Source organism: Orcinus orca, chromosome 9 (genome assembly GCF_937001465.1).
Source record: "Orcinus orca chromosome 9, mOrcOrc1.1, whole genome shotgun sequence".
Classification (NCBI taxonomy): domain Eukaryota; kingdom Metazoa; phylum Chordata; class Mammalia; order Artiodactyla; family Delphinidae; genus Orcinus; species Orcinus orca.
In genome coordinates, this window is record NC_064567.1 from 14,428,179 (window position 1) to 14,442,373 (window position 14,195).

The following is a 14,195-nucleotide window of genomic DNA, read 5'->3' on the forward strand; positions in this document are numbered from 1 at the left end:
TTATAACATATGCTTCCCAGAAAGCCGTTTCCCAAAGTGCAGCATCTTTGGAACATCTACATCAGAAGCACTTAGGCTACTTGCCCAAAATACGGGTTCCTGAGAACCACTGTAGGCTGATTCTGTAAAGAATCAGAATCCCTAGGGCAGGAGTCCAGGAATGTACATTTTAATAAGTAGCCTAATTCTGATGCATATTAAAAGTTGAGAACTACTGCCATAGAGATTTGAAATATCTTCTGAGGATACAGTATTTTTAGACAATAAGCATGCAACATGGTAGAATTATTTAAATTTGATCAGAATGTTATAACATATAATAGGAATAAACCATAAATTGGTCAGGGGGTGGAATGAACAACATGTGAACTGACACTGTATTAAATGTCTCTCTACATTTTTAGGCTGGATTCATCATCAGTGGGACTAGATATAATTAAAACTGTCCCTCGAGAAATAAGTCTATCATTTTAGTTCACCTTTAATCAGGTTTATAGTTAACTTGGAATCTGGAATCTGGGCCTGACAAGATTTACAGAAAGTCCCAGAAGGCACCCACCTGTTCCAACAGCATAGCAACCAGCATTCACCCATGCATTCCTCTATATTCTGGTTTTTCACCTCCTAAGAAGCAACCTTCTTTGGACATTACCTCCAACAGGGTAATAGCTCCAGTGAAATCTCTTTGTGAAAGTAGCTCCTCTAGTTTTGGAATCTTCCTACCTTTCTTCTTTCTTTTGTCCGTATGCGGTAGGTCCCTGCCTACAGCAGGTTTGGCCCTTGAAAGCATCTGTGAAAGAAACAACAAAGACAGCTGTATGATCCCATTCCGATGGTCAATATTAAACTGAGAGTGACGGCTCCAGGATTTATAAGTCAAATCCGTAACAACGAACCCCAGGTAAGCGTATTCAAATTCTTTCTGTAACATGTTATTTTACTAAAAGGGCCATCACCCTGTGTTTGAGCTAACGAAACTGCTACTCCCTAGTTCTTTATCTCCCCCAATTAGAGTGAGGTAAGAGATGCTTTCGCGCAGCTGCTGTCATCTCAGCCTTCCCTCGGTCCGCTTTCCAGCCCACGCGCAGCTCAGGAGTGGGGAAATGGAGAAGCAGGAGGGAAGAAAGCAACGATGTATTTACAACTGCATCCCTGTCCCCCGTGGGAACACGGGGAGGGCACAGACATCATCCTCTGCTGACAATCCTAGACTTAACCCAGAAGTATGTCTGGAACCTCTAATCTCCAGTCCCAGGACCTACTCAGAGTTCTCCCTCACTGTTCAAAGCCACTAACCATCTTGGCGTCAGTCTTATGAATCCCCTCTGCAGACAAACAGAAGGCCGGGCCTCAGCGCGCCTCGGCATCCACAAAGCTGGCTCGGTCTCCACAGCAACCCCGCTGGGGGACTGGTCCGTGCAGGAGTAGCGCCCGCCGGAGAACCGGTGCCCTCCACGTCTTGGTTCCCCTAGGCTTTCACCGCTGCAGGAGTGAAAGTTTCTCCGGAGGAGAGCGTTGTTCTCTGTGCTGACAGCGAGAGTTTGACTCTATCTCCGTGAGTTTACTTTAGGAAAAAGCGAATTAGAATGGCATTGTTTTTCAAATACAAGTTTCCCGGGAAAGTAATTTTCAAGGACCACTTCCGGTTTGGATGCGTTGGGCTCCTGAGCAACACGGGGCGCTGACTGGCACGTGATCGCCGTCTCTTGTGCAGTGCCGGAAAGCTTAGGAAAAAAATTCTGCCAAACCGAGGAAGCCGATGTTTGGAGGCGGGAGTTCACCAGAATACGGTTTCTTATTTCCATAGATAAAGCTACCCTTGTGATGTGACGTTATATTGTGATTCCTACTCATAGAATTTAGAATAGAACCTCTGATTTGTTATAAATAGGGAAACCCAACATGGAGTCACAGTGGCCAGTGTGGCACCCATCTTGATTGTTTCTAAAGATCTGATGTAAGATTTGGAATATGTAAATTAAGATAACTGGAGTGTGAAGTCAAATAAGTAAATTGATTTTTTTTTTTTTTTTGGTGGTGGGAGTTGGCTGTGTCACAGGGCTTGTGGGATCTGAGTTACCCAACCAGGGATCAAACTCAGGCCCTCGTCAGTGAAAGCCTGGAGTTCTAACGGCTGGACCACCTGGGTCCAGTAAATTGTTTTTAAAGGTGTGGGGAAAGACTTAAAGAAAGATGCATAACATGAGTTGTGCGTTTAAGTTTTATTCGGGATCTTTCTGAGGACTAAAGCCTGGGAGACAGCCACTCAGTAAACTGTGGCGACTACTTGGTAGAGGTAGGGGAGAAGCCAGTTTATACATGATTTTTGGCCAGGGCATACCTGAAGTCAAGCATATATCTTGGTAAGATTACTACTAATCGTAAAGAACAGATGTCTCCAGTTAATCTTTTCAGCTTTTCTGTGTATGGGAACACGCAAGAATCTAGGGTCATTAAAATTCTTCCTGAGATATACATCTAACTATCTGTGGGACCTGCCTTTTCGTGTGCGTCCAAAGCACAGATGCCTCATTCTGTGTTCACCTTAAATTCCTCTAAGAGTCCTACTGTCAGTCAGCAACTGCGGTGGGTTACAACTGAACTCTTGTGGAAATGGGTGGTGAGCAATGCTCTTTGTCTTAGCGATCCTAATTTTTCGGGGTCCACCCCTGTATGTTGACTTTAAAAAATGAACAACCTAAAGTTGACAGTTATGTTTTATTTGGGGAACCTTACTAAGGACTGTAGTCCGGGAATTAGCTTCTCAGATGGCTCTGAAGAACTGTTCCAAAGAGGTGAGTGAGGAGCCAGGATATATAGGAGTTTTTTGCTGGGAAAAAAAAAATGTAGTCAGACTTCAAAAGATTACTGCTAATTACAAAAAACAGACATCTCAAGTAAAGGGTTTTAATGCTTTTCTATGTATGGGAAGATGCAAGTGTCTGGGCTCATTGATATTATTCCTTTGATATGCATCTTAACTAACTAGGGCCAGTATCCTCTTTTTCTCCACCCTGAATTCCCCTCAGGATGCACTGTCAGGGCAGCTGCAGTGACCGTTGGCTTGATGGCAGACAGCATTTTTTGTTTACTGAAATAGCAGGCAACATTTTTTTGTCCACAGGTAAGGCTCCTTGCTGCTGGGGTTGTAACTTTTGCACCCTAGGGATTGTACCTCACAAAAGACAGGGTCTGAGTGCAGTTGCTGGAGAAGGGTCTCGATGGACCGCATGCACTACGCTCGCTGGAGACTGCCCGTGTCAGAAGCTGCCGGAGTAGAAGGTGATTGCTGAGAAAAGCCAGCGCCATGCAGGTTGCCGCTGCCTACATCTAGAACCCGTGCCTGCCATTTGCGTTGAGGATGCTTCCCTTCCCCTATCTCTCTTCAAAGTGGTTCCTTAAACCCTTTATTTTCTTTACTGTTGGGTGTGACTAATTTGAGTGTGTTGAGTGCAATAAGCCAAGTGATTTTAGCCTCTTATACAATTGGCTTATGACATGTTTTACGACTTCTCAATCCCACCATTCTTCCCTGGCCTTGTTGCTTTGGCTTGTGGCCAACACCCACACACAGTAAGGAACTATAATATGTGCTGGGTGGATGACTTAATTTATCTGTCTTACTCCTGAACCCAGTTAACACAGATGCAAGGGTAGTCTAAAATCACCGAATCATGGAGTACTAGAGCTGGAAGGGACCTTTAAAGGACATCTAGTCCAACCCTCAGAATTAACAGACTAAGGAACTAACATCTGGAGAAGTGAAGTAATTCTCCCAAGTGTATAGATAGTTGTGTTGTAGTCGAATTACATTACATACCCCCTGAATAACTAGCCCTGTAGAGACTCAGGTGTACCATAAGCTCATAGAAGGCAGGTATGACTTCTTAGATTCTTTCTCATCCTCCTTGCACTCTAGCTCCTGTCCCCGCCCCTCACCCTCACCCACAATCACTTGGAGAGTAAATGGGTGACTGCATATCTTCATTGCCAGATGTATACACTTTTGTATACATGCAAACATGGATAAAGACTCATACCACAGGCACATGCATAGTTTCCCCTCCGGCCCCCACCCTCTGGGAACCACTAACCCATCTTCTCTCCGTGTGGATTTGCCTGTTTTGGACATTTTGTATAAATGAAACCATACAAAGAGAGGTCCACACACCGGATGTCTAAATACTGAAAAATTTAAAATCAGCCTAGCAGACTGTTAAAATGTTTTATCCTCTTGCCTTGACAAATACACCATCACGAAGAGGGTCACGTTCCAATTTAGAATTCTCAGAATTCTTGGAATGCTGTTGGGGGAGGTGGCAGTGTGGAGAGAGCTACCCCCGGTGCTCACTCAGCCCACGCCCTTCTCTTTTCAGCCCATCTCTTCTCTTCTCCATCCTGCACCATGAGAGGCTCTGCATGTGTGTGGCCACCCAGCCCCCAAGTGCAAGGGTAGTCACCTGCTCTCCAGTGAGCAGTCACCCCCAATAGCCCTAAAGGGAGGACACACACTGGGAAGAGACTGGCTCAGGTATGGAAACAGGCTTGGGGTGGTATGGGCAGGGAATTCCGAGTCCTGGGCACCGTAGTGTGGTGCGGAGGGCTGCAGGAACCCCTCAGCTCCATTGCCTCTTCACACCTGGTGCAGGGTGCAGTCAGGGCACCGAGCCCAGGGCAGGGACCCCTTTCACCAAGGTCTAAGGGCATTGTTGCTTATTATGCTGTATACAACCTTGTCGATCTTGCTAAATCCATTAAAATGATCTCTGGGGCTTCCCTGGTGGCGCAGTGGTTGGGAGTCCGCCTGCCGATGCAGGGGACACGGGTTTGTGCCCCGGTCCGGGAAGATCCCACATGCTGCGGAGTGGCTGGGCCCGTGAGCCATGGCCACTGAGCCTGCGCGTCCGGAGACTGTGCTCCGCAACGGGAGAGGCCACAGCAGTGAGAGGCCCGCGTACCACAAAAAAAAAAAAAAAAAAGATCTCTGATTTCCAGTAGTTTGTGATACTGCTTTAAACCTCTAAATCCCTGTAGAAGCTGTTTGAACTGTAGCTGTAATTATGAAGGGCAGAATATGGCATTGAGTGTACTTGAGAAGAAGCTATTGTTCCCAGCTATAGCTCTAAGAATCTAATGTGTTACGAAACATGTAATAACATAGACACACAAAAGCTGGTTGCACGGATAAGAGATAAAGTTGGAATTTGCAACTTTATTGCAGTTGCAATAGAACAGCAGTTTCTGAAGAATTGTTAAAATGACCCAGGTTGTGATGATGGTTGTATGCCTATGTAAATTTACTGAAAAACTGATTGGTGGTTCAACTGATACCACATAGCCTGATATCACGCTAATGTGCCCCGGTCCGGGAAGATCCCACATGCCGCGGAGCGGCTGGGCCCATGAGTCATGGCTGCTGAGCCTGCGCGTCCGGAGCCTGTGCTCCACAACGGGAGAGGTCACAACAGTGAGAGGCCCGCATACCGCAAAAAAAAAAAAAAAAGAAAAGAAAATGTAAATTATCTATAAATTTATAACCACTTATTAACACCTGTTAACATTTTGCCTTTTAAAAAGTGATTTAACCAGTACTAAAGGATAATGTAATCATAGCTGAACTACTGATAAATTGGAGAACTATGTAATAAGAAATCTATAGGTGATAATTGTTGAAGCTAGGTGATGGGTACATGAGTGCTTATTATACCATTCTATTTTTATATAGAAAATTTCCATAATCCAAAAATAAAAAAGAGGTACCTATTTGAAAACTCGCAAATTTTTCTGTATGGCCAAATTTTTAACTGAAATGAATTAAAAACATAGGAGTCAATATTTATTTCAATATAAAAGTTAACTTGCATTTATCCTAGTTAAAACTAAGTCTATGTGAGGATACTGAGCAAACGCATTTTCAACTTCTGATTTGCTAATGTAATTGTTTATTTGGTGAAAAGATAATTGGAAGATGAGAAAGCAATATAGACATCATAACATGTACACAGGAAAAGTACTAGGTGTTGCAATCCCATGATTCCTAAAAGAAGAAGCTCCCTGTGTCAGCCCGCTGCTGAGGTGCGGATCCTCGGAAGGTCCGTTTTAGTTCATCCCCTAGTGCTGAAGGCAGCTGCCAGCAAGAGCTGAAGGTGACATAGAGTTGTGTGCTTTGAAGTCAGCAAGTCCTGAATTTGAATCCTGCCTCCCCTGCTCCTACTGGTGTGAGCGGGTTACTTAATTCTCTGAGGTGAAATAGAGGTACTGTAAATAGAGGTACTAAAGCCCGCCTCACTGATTTGTTTACGATTCACCTGAGGGCTTCCCTGGTGGCGCAGTGGTTGAGAGTCCACCTGCCAATGCAGGGTAAGAGGGTTCGTGTCCTGGTCCTGGAAGATCCCACATGCCGTGGAGCGGCTGGGCCCGTGAGCCATGGCCGCTGGGCCTGCGCGTCCGGAGCCTGTGCTCCGCAACGGGAGAGACCACAACAGTGAGAGGCCCACGTACCGAAAAAAAAAAAGATTCACCTGAGATCATTTATAAGTGAAAGGTGATAGAACATAATGGTTAAGCCTGTAGCTTCAGGAGATAGACTGCCTGGGTTCAGTTCTTGGCTCTAGTACTTGCTTTAGCTGTGTGACCTGGGCAAATCACTTAACCTCTCTGGGCTTCAGTTTTCTCACCTGTAAATGGAAGATGATAATAATAGTTCTTACCTCCTAGGTCCATTGGTTGTGAAAGTTAAGCAAATTATACACAGAAAGCATTTAGAACAGTGCTGGGCACAAGGTCAATGCTATTACATGTGCTTCCGTCTTCGTATTATTTTTTATTGAGATATAATTTACATGCCATAAAATTCACTACTTTAAAGTGTACAATTTAATGGGGTTTTTGTATGTTCACGAGAATGTGCGTCACCGTTAATCTAATTTTAGAACGGTTTCGTTACCTCCAAAAGAAACGTGTGCCCGTTAGCAGTCACTTCCTATTCACTCTTTTCCTGGCCTTCCTGACAATCATCAGTCTATTTTCTGTCTCTGTGGACTTGCCTATTCTGGACATTTCATGTAAATGGAATCATACAGTATATGACCTTTATCTTTACCTTCATGCACTTAGCGTAATGTTTTCCAGGCTCATTCACATTATAGGATATACTAGTAGTTCATTATAGGATATACTAGTAGTTCATTCCTTTTTTTTTTTTTTTTTGTGGTACGCGGGCTTCTCACTGTTGTGGGCTCTCCTGCTGTGGAGCACAGGCTCCGGATGTGCAGGCTCAGCGGCCATGGCTCACGGGCCCAGCTGCTCCGCGGCATGTGGGATCTTCCTGGACCGGGGCACGAACCCGTGTCCCCTGCATCGGCAGGCAGACTCTCAACCACTGCGCCACCAGGGAAGCCCAGTTCATTCCTTTTGATGGCTGAATAATGTTCCATGGTATGAATGCCACATTTGTTTAAGTCTTCATATTATTTAAAGCACTTAACACATAGTAAATGCTTAGGGCTTGGTGGTCTTGTCAGCATCCCACCCAGTGCCATAGGGTTCAGGGCACAGCCCCAGTCCTATTCTATCCCAAGGGGAATAGTACTCAAGGAAGAAGCCCAAGCCATGAAAGGCCACCCTGATGCAGCCTGCTGTGGGCCTCTCTCTGTCTGCCATGCCCAGCCATGTCTTGACCTTCCATAAAGTGGTCTCAGAAATCATGAGTTCCCCGTTGTCTCTCCCAGTCACACACAACCTGATAACCTGTTGTAATTCCCACTCTCTCTCAACTGCTTGTTTCACTTAATCTGTTCTTTTATTCCTCCTCTGGACCTGATTACCTCCCCAGTTTCCTTACACAGTGCACACTACTTTGTGTTTTGGACCTTGGTTTCTTTGTGTATTTGGGGATGTTGTATTAATTATCCATTGCTGCATAACAATTTACCCCCAAGCTTAATAGCTTAAAGCAATCAATATTCTTATCTCCCATGGTTACTGAGTAGCTCCCATACTGCTGAGTAGCTTAGCTGGGTGGCTCTGGCTCAGAGTCTCTCCCGAGGTTCAAGTTGAGCTGTCAGCTATGGGGATGTAGTCATTGGACCTCTTGGCTGGAGCTGAAGGATCCCATTCCAAGGGGCTCATCCACATGCCTGGCAAGGTAGTGCTAGTTGTGGACAGGAGGCGTTTGTTACCTGTCATATGGGCCTTTCCATAGGACCTCTTGAGGGTCCACACAACGTATCAACTGGCTTCCCTACGGTGAGTGATAAAAGAGTGAACAAGGAAGTCACAATGTTTTTTATGACCTAGCTTTGAAACTCACGTTGTCATTGCTGTCATATCTCACTGATTACAGAGATCAGTCATATGCATTGTGGGAGGGGACTATACAGGGGTATAAATACCAGGAGGTGAGACTTGCTGGGTCCTAGCTGGCTGCCACATCGAGCCATTGTCTGCATGCCTGTGGCCTGTGCCTTCAGATGAGTCTTATCGAAAGGTGTGCAGCCTGAAGTTCCTCATTTTAACACCACCAAAGCAAAGTATAAATTCATCCTCGAAGAGGGAAATGACCCTTCTCACTCTGAAGTCAACCCCTCCACCTGTATACTCCAGCTTCATCCCGTCCCAGTTCTCTTCCTCCCAGGGAGCCTTGTTGCTGCCAAGTTCAATGTCAGAAGATCCTGTCTGCCTGCTCCTCACCTCTGCCCTCCCCTGTCTGGCTGACTAATGCCCCCTCTGACTCCCATATCTCCTGGAGAGCATCTGTTTGCCATGGACTTTGGACATTCCATCTGACTCAACCCTCCAATGTTTATGTACTTTAAATTTCTATGACTCAGCATAGCTAACTCGTCACTGCCTTGTGTATGTTTTGCTTCCCTCCCTGATTGGTGGTTCAACTGATTCACATAGCCTGATATCACGCTAATGTGTCCTAGCAACTGCAGCTTTGCACTCTCCCCAGATATATTTCTTTGAAACTTTCAAATATGCCCAGATCTTCCAGTAAAACAACAGCAATAAATAAGCAAACAAATAAACAAAAAATCTCTCTAGCTACCCAAGTAATTCCTCTCCTCTCTTCTCCTTTCCTTGTCAATCCTCTAAAATGAGTGCTGTATTTTGATTTCCAACCTGAGCATTCTGAGAACTCTCTATCGAGTAAGTTGGAATATAAGATTGTACACAGAAGTTATTGACAAAGGAGTACTGTCTCAGGATACAGGATTTAGGGGGTACAAGGAAACTGTATGAACAAGTAGCCCAGATCTCCATGTCACTCATTACACTTGCACCGGCACCCCTCCACCAGCTTATGCCTATAGCCATATGAGGGGGGTCCCATGTAACCAGTAAAGGAAGAAGAAAAAGACCAAGCTGGGAGTATGGCTGAGTCCCCTCAGTATGTGGGTACAAGCTGAAAATGGAAGGCAGCTACATTACAGTCATACTTAGGGGAGGCCTTGAAAAACGGTGGTGAAGGAAAATCTCCCCAATGGAGGAGCTTTCAGATGTGCACTAGGTCATCTGCGTTGTGTGGAAGGAGAATGGCCCAAGGTCAGAACAAATGTGGACTCATGGACAGTGATGTGTGGCCTGGCTGGTGTCTAGAGGACCTGAAAGAAAAAGATTGTAAAATCAGAGACAAGAAGAGCTGGAACTGAGGCACATGGATGAACTATAGGAGTGAATGCAAAGTGGGAAGTTGTTTGTATAATGTTTTAAGCCCACTAGTAAATATCCATTACAAAAGATGTACCAACTAGACAAAGTAATTTGGCCAGTTAATGTAGCCAGCCTTGGTCAGAGCAGCTGTCCCACCCCAGCTACATGATGGGTACCAAAGAGCCTACAGTGGCCAAAGAGATGGAGGCAATACAAAAACCTACAGTGTGGACTGTCATTTACCAAAACAAATATAGCTACTGCCACCTCTAAATGTCCAATGTGCCAGCCATTAAGACCAAGGCTAAGCACTATTCCTTAAGGAGACCAACAGGATACTTGGTGACCAGTTGTGACATTGTGACATCTTTTTTCCTGGAAGGGCCAGAGGTTTACTGTGTCAGGAATAGACAGATTCCAGGTATGGGGCTGCCTTTCCTGCCTGCAGAACCTCAGTAGCACCACTCTGGAGGCTTAAAGATTGCCTGATCCACAGACATGGGATCCCACATAACACAGTATCTGACCAGAAGATTCTTTACAGTAAATAGAGGAATGGGCCCATAAACATGGGATCTACGGGTCATATCACACACAGTGTAATCCCAAAGCTGCTGGATAGATAAAATATTGGAATGGTCACTTAGAGGTGCAGCCGAAGCTCCAGCATGGAGGCAACACACTGCAGTGATTATATTTCCTCCAGGACATCGGAGTATACTCCTTCAGGCAGATAACGCAGGTGTGTCTTCCACAATGGGTGGAAGCATGAGTGGCCCCAGTTAGCATCATTCCAATGACCCAATGGGGAGGAAGAAATTTTCCTCTACCCTTCCAGGTTCTTTTGGCTGGTCAAAAAATTAAATTGACATGAGACATTAACAGAAGAAAATCAAAGTTTAATATCATGTATACATGGGAGAGATGCAGGAAAACTGAGTAAGTCCCCCAAATAGCTGAATCGCTCACCTTAAATACCATCTTCAGCTAAAGACAAAAGAGCATGTTGGGGGTGGTGGTTTGGGACTTCAAAGGGGAAGAAGGCCATTCACACGGAGATGGAAAAGCAAACGTTTGGTAAATAAATGTTTGCTGGGTCAGGCAGAAACAACGGGACACAGAGTGGACTCTGATCTCTAGGCCCTGTTTAGTGTTTCCCCTACCACCTCTAGCCCATATTCTTTGCAGGTATCTCTGGTGATAGCTCTATTTGGGAACAGACCCTCTATCTAAATTTTTTTTAGGCAGTTGTGGGAAGGTCAGAGTTTCTTCCTGAGTCTTTTGGGCCTTGATTATTTTCAGCTGGAAATAATCCACATGCTAAAGTGATATTAGGGGGCGGCAAGTTTTGCTCTCCTACAAATCCACTGAGCTTCCCTGTCCCCACAATTCCGGGTTCTGCGAAATTAGAAGTCTTGGTCCCCAAAAGGGGCACATTCTTGCCTGGGGATACAGCAAATATCCCATTGGATTACACGTTATGGCTGTCACCAGGCACTTTGCCCTCCTAATGCTGAGAGACCAGCAGTAAGACAAGGAATCACTGTCTTATCAGAGGTAATTGACCTGGTCAGCAGGAAGAGGTAGGGCTGCTGTTAGAGGGGGCAGAGAGGAATATGTGTGTACTCCAGGGACCTATTTGTGTGTCAGTTGGTACTCTTTTGCCCAACTGTGACTGTGAATAGACAAGACAAGAGCAGCAACAGTGGTCTGAGAAGGTGCTTGGACCTCTTAGGAATGAGGGTTTGGGGTGCCCACCCAGGTGATCTACTGAGACCACCTCAGGGTGAGGGGAATTAGAAATGGATAGTGGTACCATCATCGAAAAGTCTAGAAACAACAAATGCTGGGGAGGGTGTGGAGAAGAGGGAGCCCTCCTGCACGGCTGGCGGGGATGTGAACTGGTGCAGCCACTATGGAGAACAGTATGGAGGTTCCTGAGAAAACTACAAATAGAGCTACCATATGATCCAGCAATCACGCTCCTGGGTATATACCTGGAAAAGATGAAAGTTCTAATTTGAAAAGATACATGCACCCCAATGTTCTTAGGAACACTATTTACAACAGCCAAGGCATGGAAGCAACCTAAGTGTCCATCAGCAAATGGATAAAGATGTAGTATATACAATAGGATATTAGCCATAAAAAAGAATGAAATAATGCCATTTGTAGCAACGTGGATGGACCTAGACATTATCATACTAAGTAAAATAAGTCAGAGAAAGACAAATACTATATGATATCACTTATATGTGGAATCTAAAAAATAGTACAAGTGAACTTTTTTACAAAACAGAAATAGACTCACAGACACAGAAAATAAACTTATGGTTACCCAAGGGGAAGGGAAGGGAGGGATAAATCGGGAGTATGAGATTAACAGATGCACACTACTATATATAAAATAGATAAACAACAAGGATTTACTGCATAGCACCGGGAACTATATTCAATACCTTGTAATAAACAACAATAGAGAAGAATCAAAAAAAAAAGAATATAGATATATACATATGTATAACCGAATCACTTTTCTGAACACCTGAAATTAATACAATATTGTAAATCAAATATATTTCAATAAAAAAAGAAAAAGAAATGGATGGTTGTGGAGGGAAGTGATGAGGGCCAGTTGTGGTCCTACAACCAGGTGCAATGACAGAAGCCGTAGTTCATTCCATTAACTTCCCTCTTCTAAGTTATTTTTCAGGAAGAGTGGCCCATCGGAGTGCTGAAAAAGCTGTTTCCCAAGTACAGATGGAGAAACAGATCCACATGGCACGAAAGGTGGACTAGAGCGGACACAGGGCGTCACTCAGATTTCCCTTCAAGGCAGGGCTTGCTCCCCAGCTGCAAGGAGTGTGTTTAGCTGAGCGCCTCCAGCTGTAGCTCCTTCAGGATTCACCTCAGTGACTAAGCTGAAGTCAGGCACTGCTCCAGCGGCCCCTGCCAATGAACATCCAAAGCAGTGGTACAAGGGCCTAGGCTTTTCTGCCCGAGGCTAGTCTCTTGCTCCCATCGGGCCGGCGGAGACCTTGTGAGGTCTGCATCGTGGTTTGACAGCCCTCACAGACCAATCCTGCTGCTTCCCCTGACTTTCTCTGGCGTTACACTCCAGGAGATCTGTACTCTCAACTCCATATCAGTGTCTGCTTCCTGGAGAACCCAACCTGTGACAACACAAATTTCCTAAATCTCTGCTTTTTTCCTCTCCACAACCCCTTAAATTGTTTCTCAGGGCCTCAAATTGAGGGGAATTTTAGATCTCTAATCCCAACCACTCTAGCCAAACTGTACTCTTCTCCAACCTCCTTTATACCCCGTTGCAGCACTTAACCACGGATTCCCTTATGTTTTAATGTTTTCTCATGTCTTCCCAAACATAAGCTCCTTAAGTGCAGGGACTATTTCTTAAACTTCTGTATGTTCAGAGTGACTAGCTAAAGTAAGGGCCACACAGAAGATACTGTGGTGAATTTAATTGATTTGATATTGAAAGCCCAGTCCCTGGGAACCTGTCAGACCACAAATCAGGCCAAGTGGATTAAAGGAAACTATAAAGTAATAGCTAGAGGGAACCTAGCTTTCGCTGGTTTTCATACCAAAGTACTGTATTCCTAAGAGACTCTGATCATCATGAATCACCAATCTGAGAATGCCCATTAATCATTTTGAAGAATTTCTAGTTTGACAACTGAATTCTATCATTTAAGAAAAGGTTTATTACTTATCCCATCAATGACCCATTTCACCCGGGAGTGTTGGGAGGAAAACCTTTTGCCTCTTCCAATTTGAGTCCAGTGATTGGGTCCTGCAAATTAACTGACAATAGACAGATTAAAAAGAGAAAAGACAAGATTTATTTAGCATGGGGGGGCAGTTTCCAATAATGGAAACCTCCTGGAAGAGCCTGAAGTAACTGTATACATCTCAATTTAACAAAAGGGGGGTTTTTAGGACTTCAGTGGGAGAGTATGGAAGGTTCTACTGGGCTTTTTGATGCTAATTGCAATGGACATTCTGTCTCCAGGGCAACTGAATTAGCAGGAAACTCCCTTGGAAAGGGTTGAAAGGTAGCTGTATTTTCAGGAGGATTTGCTTTAGTCAGATTAAGAGAAACTCAGATAAAATTTCTTTCTGTATCTTCTGTAGTTCAAATGTTCTCACTTTATACCAACTCTGGGGGTCCAAGTGAGTCCCCACTGAGGGAAAAGGTCTTGTCCGAATATCCAAAGAGAGGAACTTATCTGAAGCCTTGGGATATGTCTAAGCACGCCTTCCCGACTATGACTGATTACTATCAGGGATTAAGCGGTGTCTGGGGCACCTCTGTTAAAGTGACTATAGACAGGCAAGAATGTGTCAAGAAGTGGTTCTTCAAAGAGCTCAAAAGAAGGCAAAAAAGAGGGAGAGCAATAATATTTGTCCTTTGAGAAGGAAGGGTGGTGTGAGAGAAAGTTCACATTGGTCCTGGCCAGGCGGACCACGATCTGGGGCCCAGATTTGGGGAACCTCAGGTTCCCAGGCTCCAGCTT

The 14,195-nt window shown here is 44.7% G+C and overlaps 1 protein-coding gene and 2 long non-coding RNA genes across 6 annotated transcripts in view; 1 reads left to right on the forward strand and 2 right to left on the reverse strand.

Annotated features, from left to right (window-relative positions):
• IFT56 (intraflagellar transport 56) overlaps nucleotides 1-1,442 on the reverse strand; it is a 36,472-nt gene extending 35,030 nt beyond the window's left edge. Inside the window, exons 1-2 of one of the 4 annotated variants that reach the window (XR_007479359.1) lie at nucleotides 1,297-1,442; nucleotides 653-790 (exon numbers count right to left, since the gene is read on the reverse strand). Coding sequence is in view for 2 of the 4 variants with exons in the window: in XM_033432370.2 (XP_033288261.1) it covers nucleotides 653-790; nucleotides 1,297-1,299 (141 nt within the window). In the remaining 2 variants the exon portion in view is untranslated. Of the gene's footprint in view, nucleotides 1-559; nucleotides 791-1,296 lie in introns of those variants that run through there. The other 3 variants (XM_033432370.2, XM_049715090.1, XM_049715089.1) reach the window with 3 other exon arrangements.
• Nucleotides 1,443-1,624: 182 nt separating this feature from the next.
• On the forward strand, nucleotides 1,625-12,380 carry LOC117202296 (uncharacterized). The gene is made up of 3 exons (XR_007479369.1): nucleotides 1,625-3,282; nucleotides 4,377-4,531; nucleotides 12,360-12,380. It is a non-coding gene; the product is annotated as an uncharacterized LOC117202296 (long non-coding RNA).
• On the reverse strand, nucleotides 10,540-14,163 carry LOC125965469 (uncharacterized). The gene is made up of 2 exons (XR_007479368.1): nucleotides 13,413-14,163; nucleotides 10,540-12,830 (listed from the first exon to the last, which is right to left on the reverse strand). It is a non-coding gene; the product is annotated as an uncharacterized LOC125965469 (long non-coding RNA).
• Between the last annotated feature and the right edge of the window lie 32 nt (nucleotides 14,164-14,195).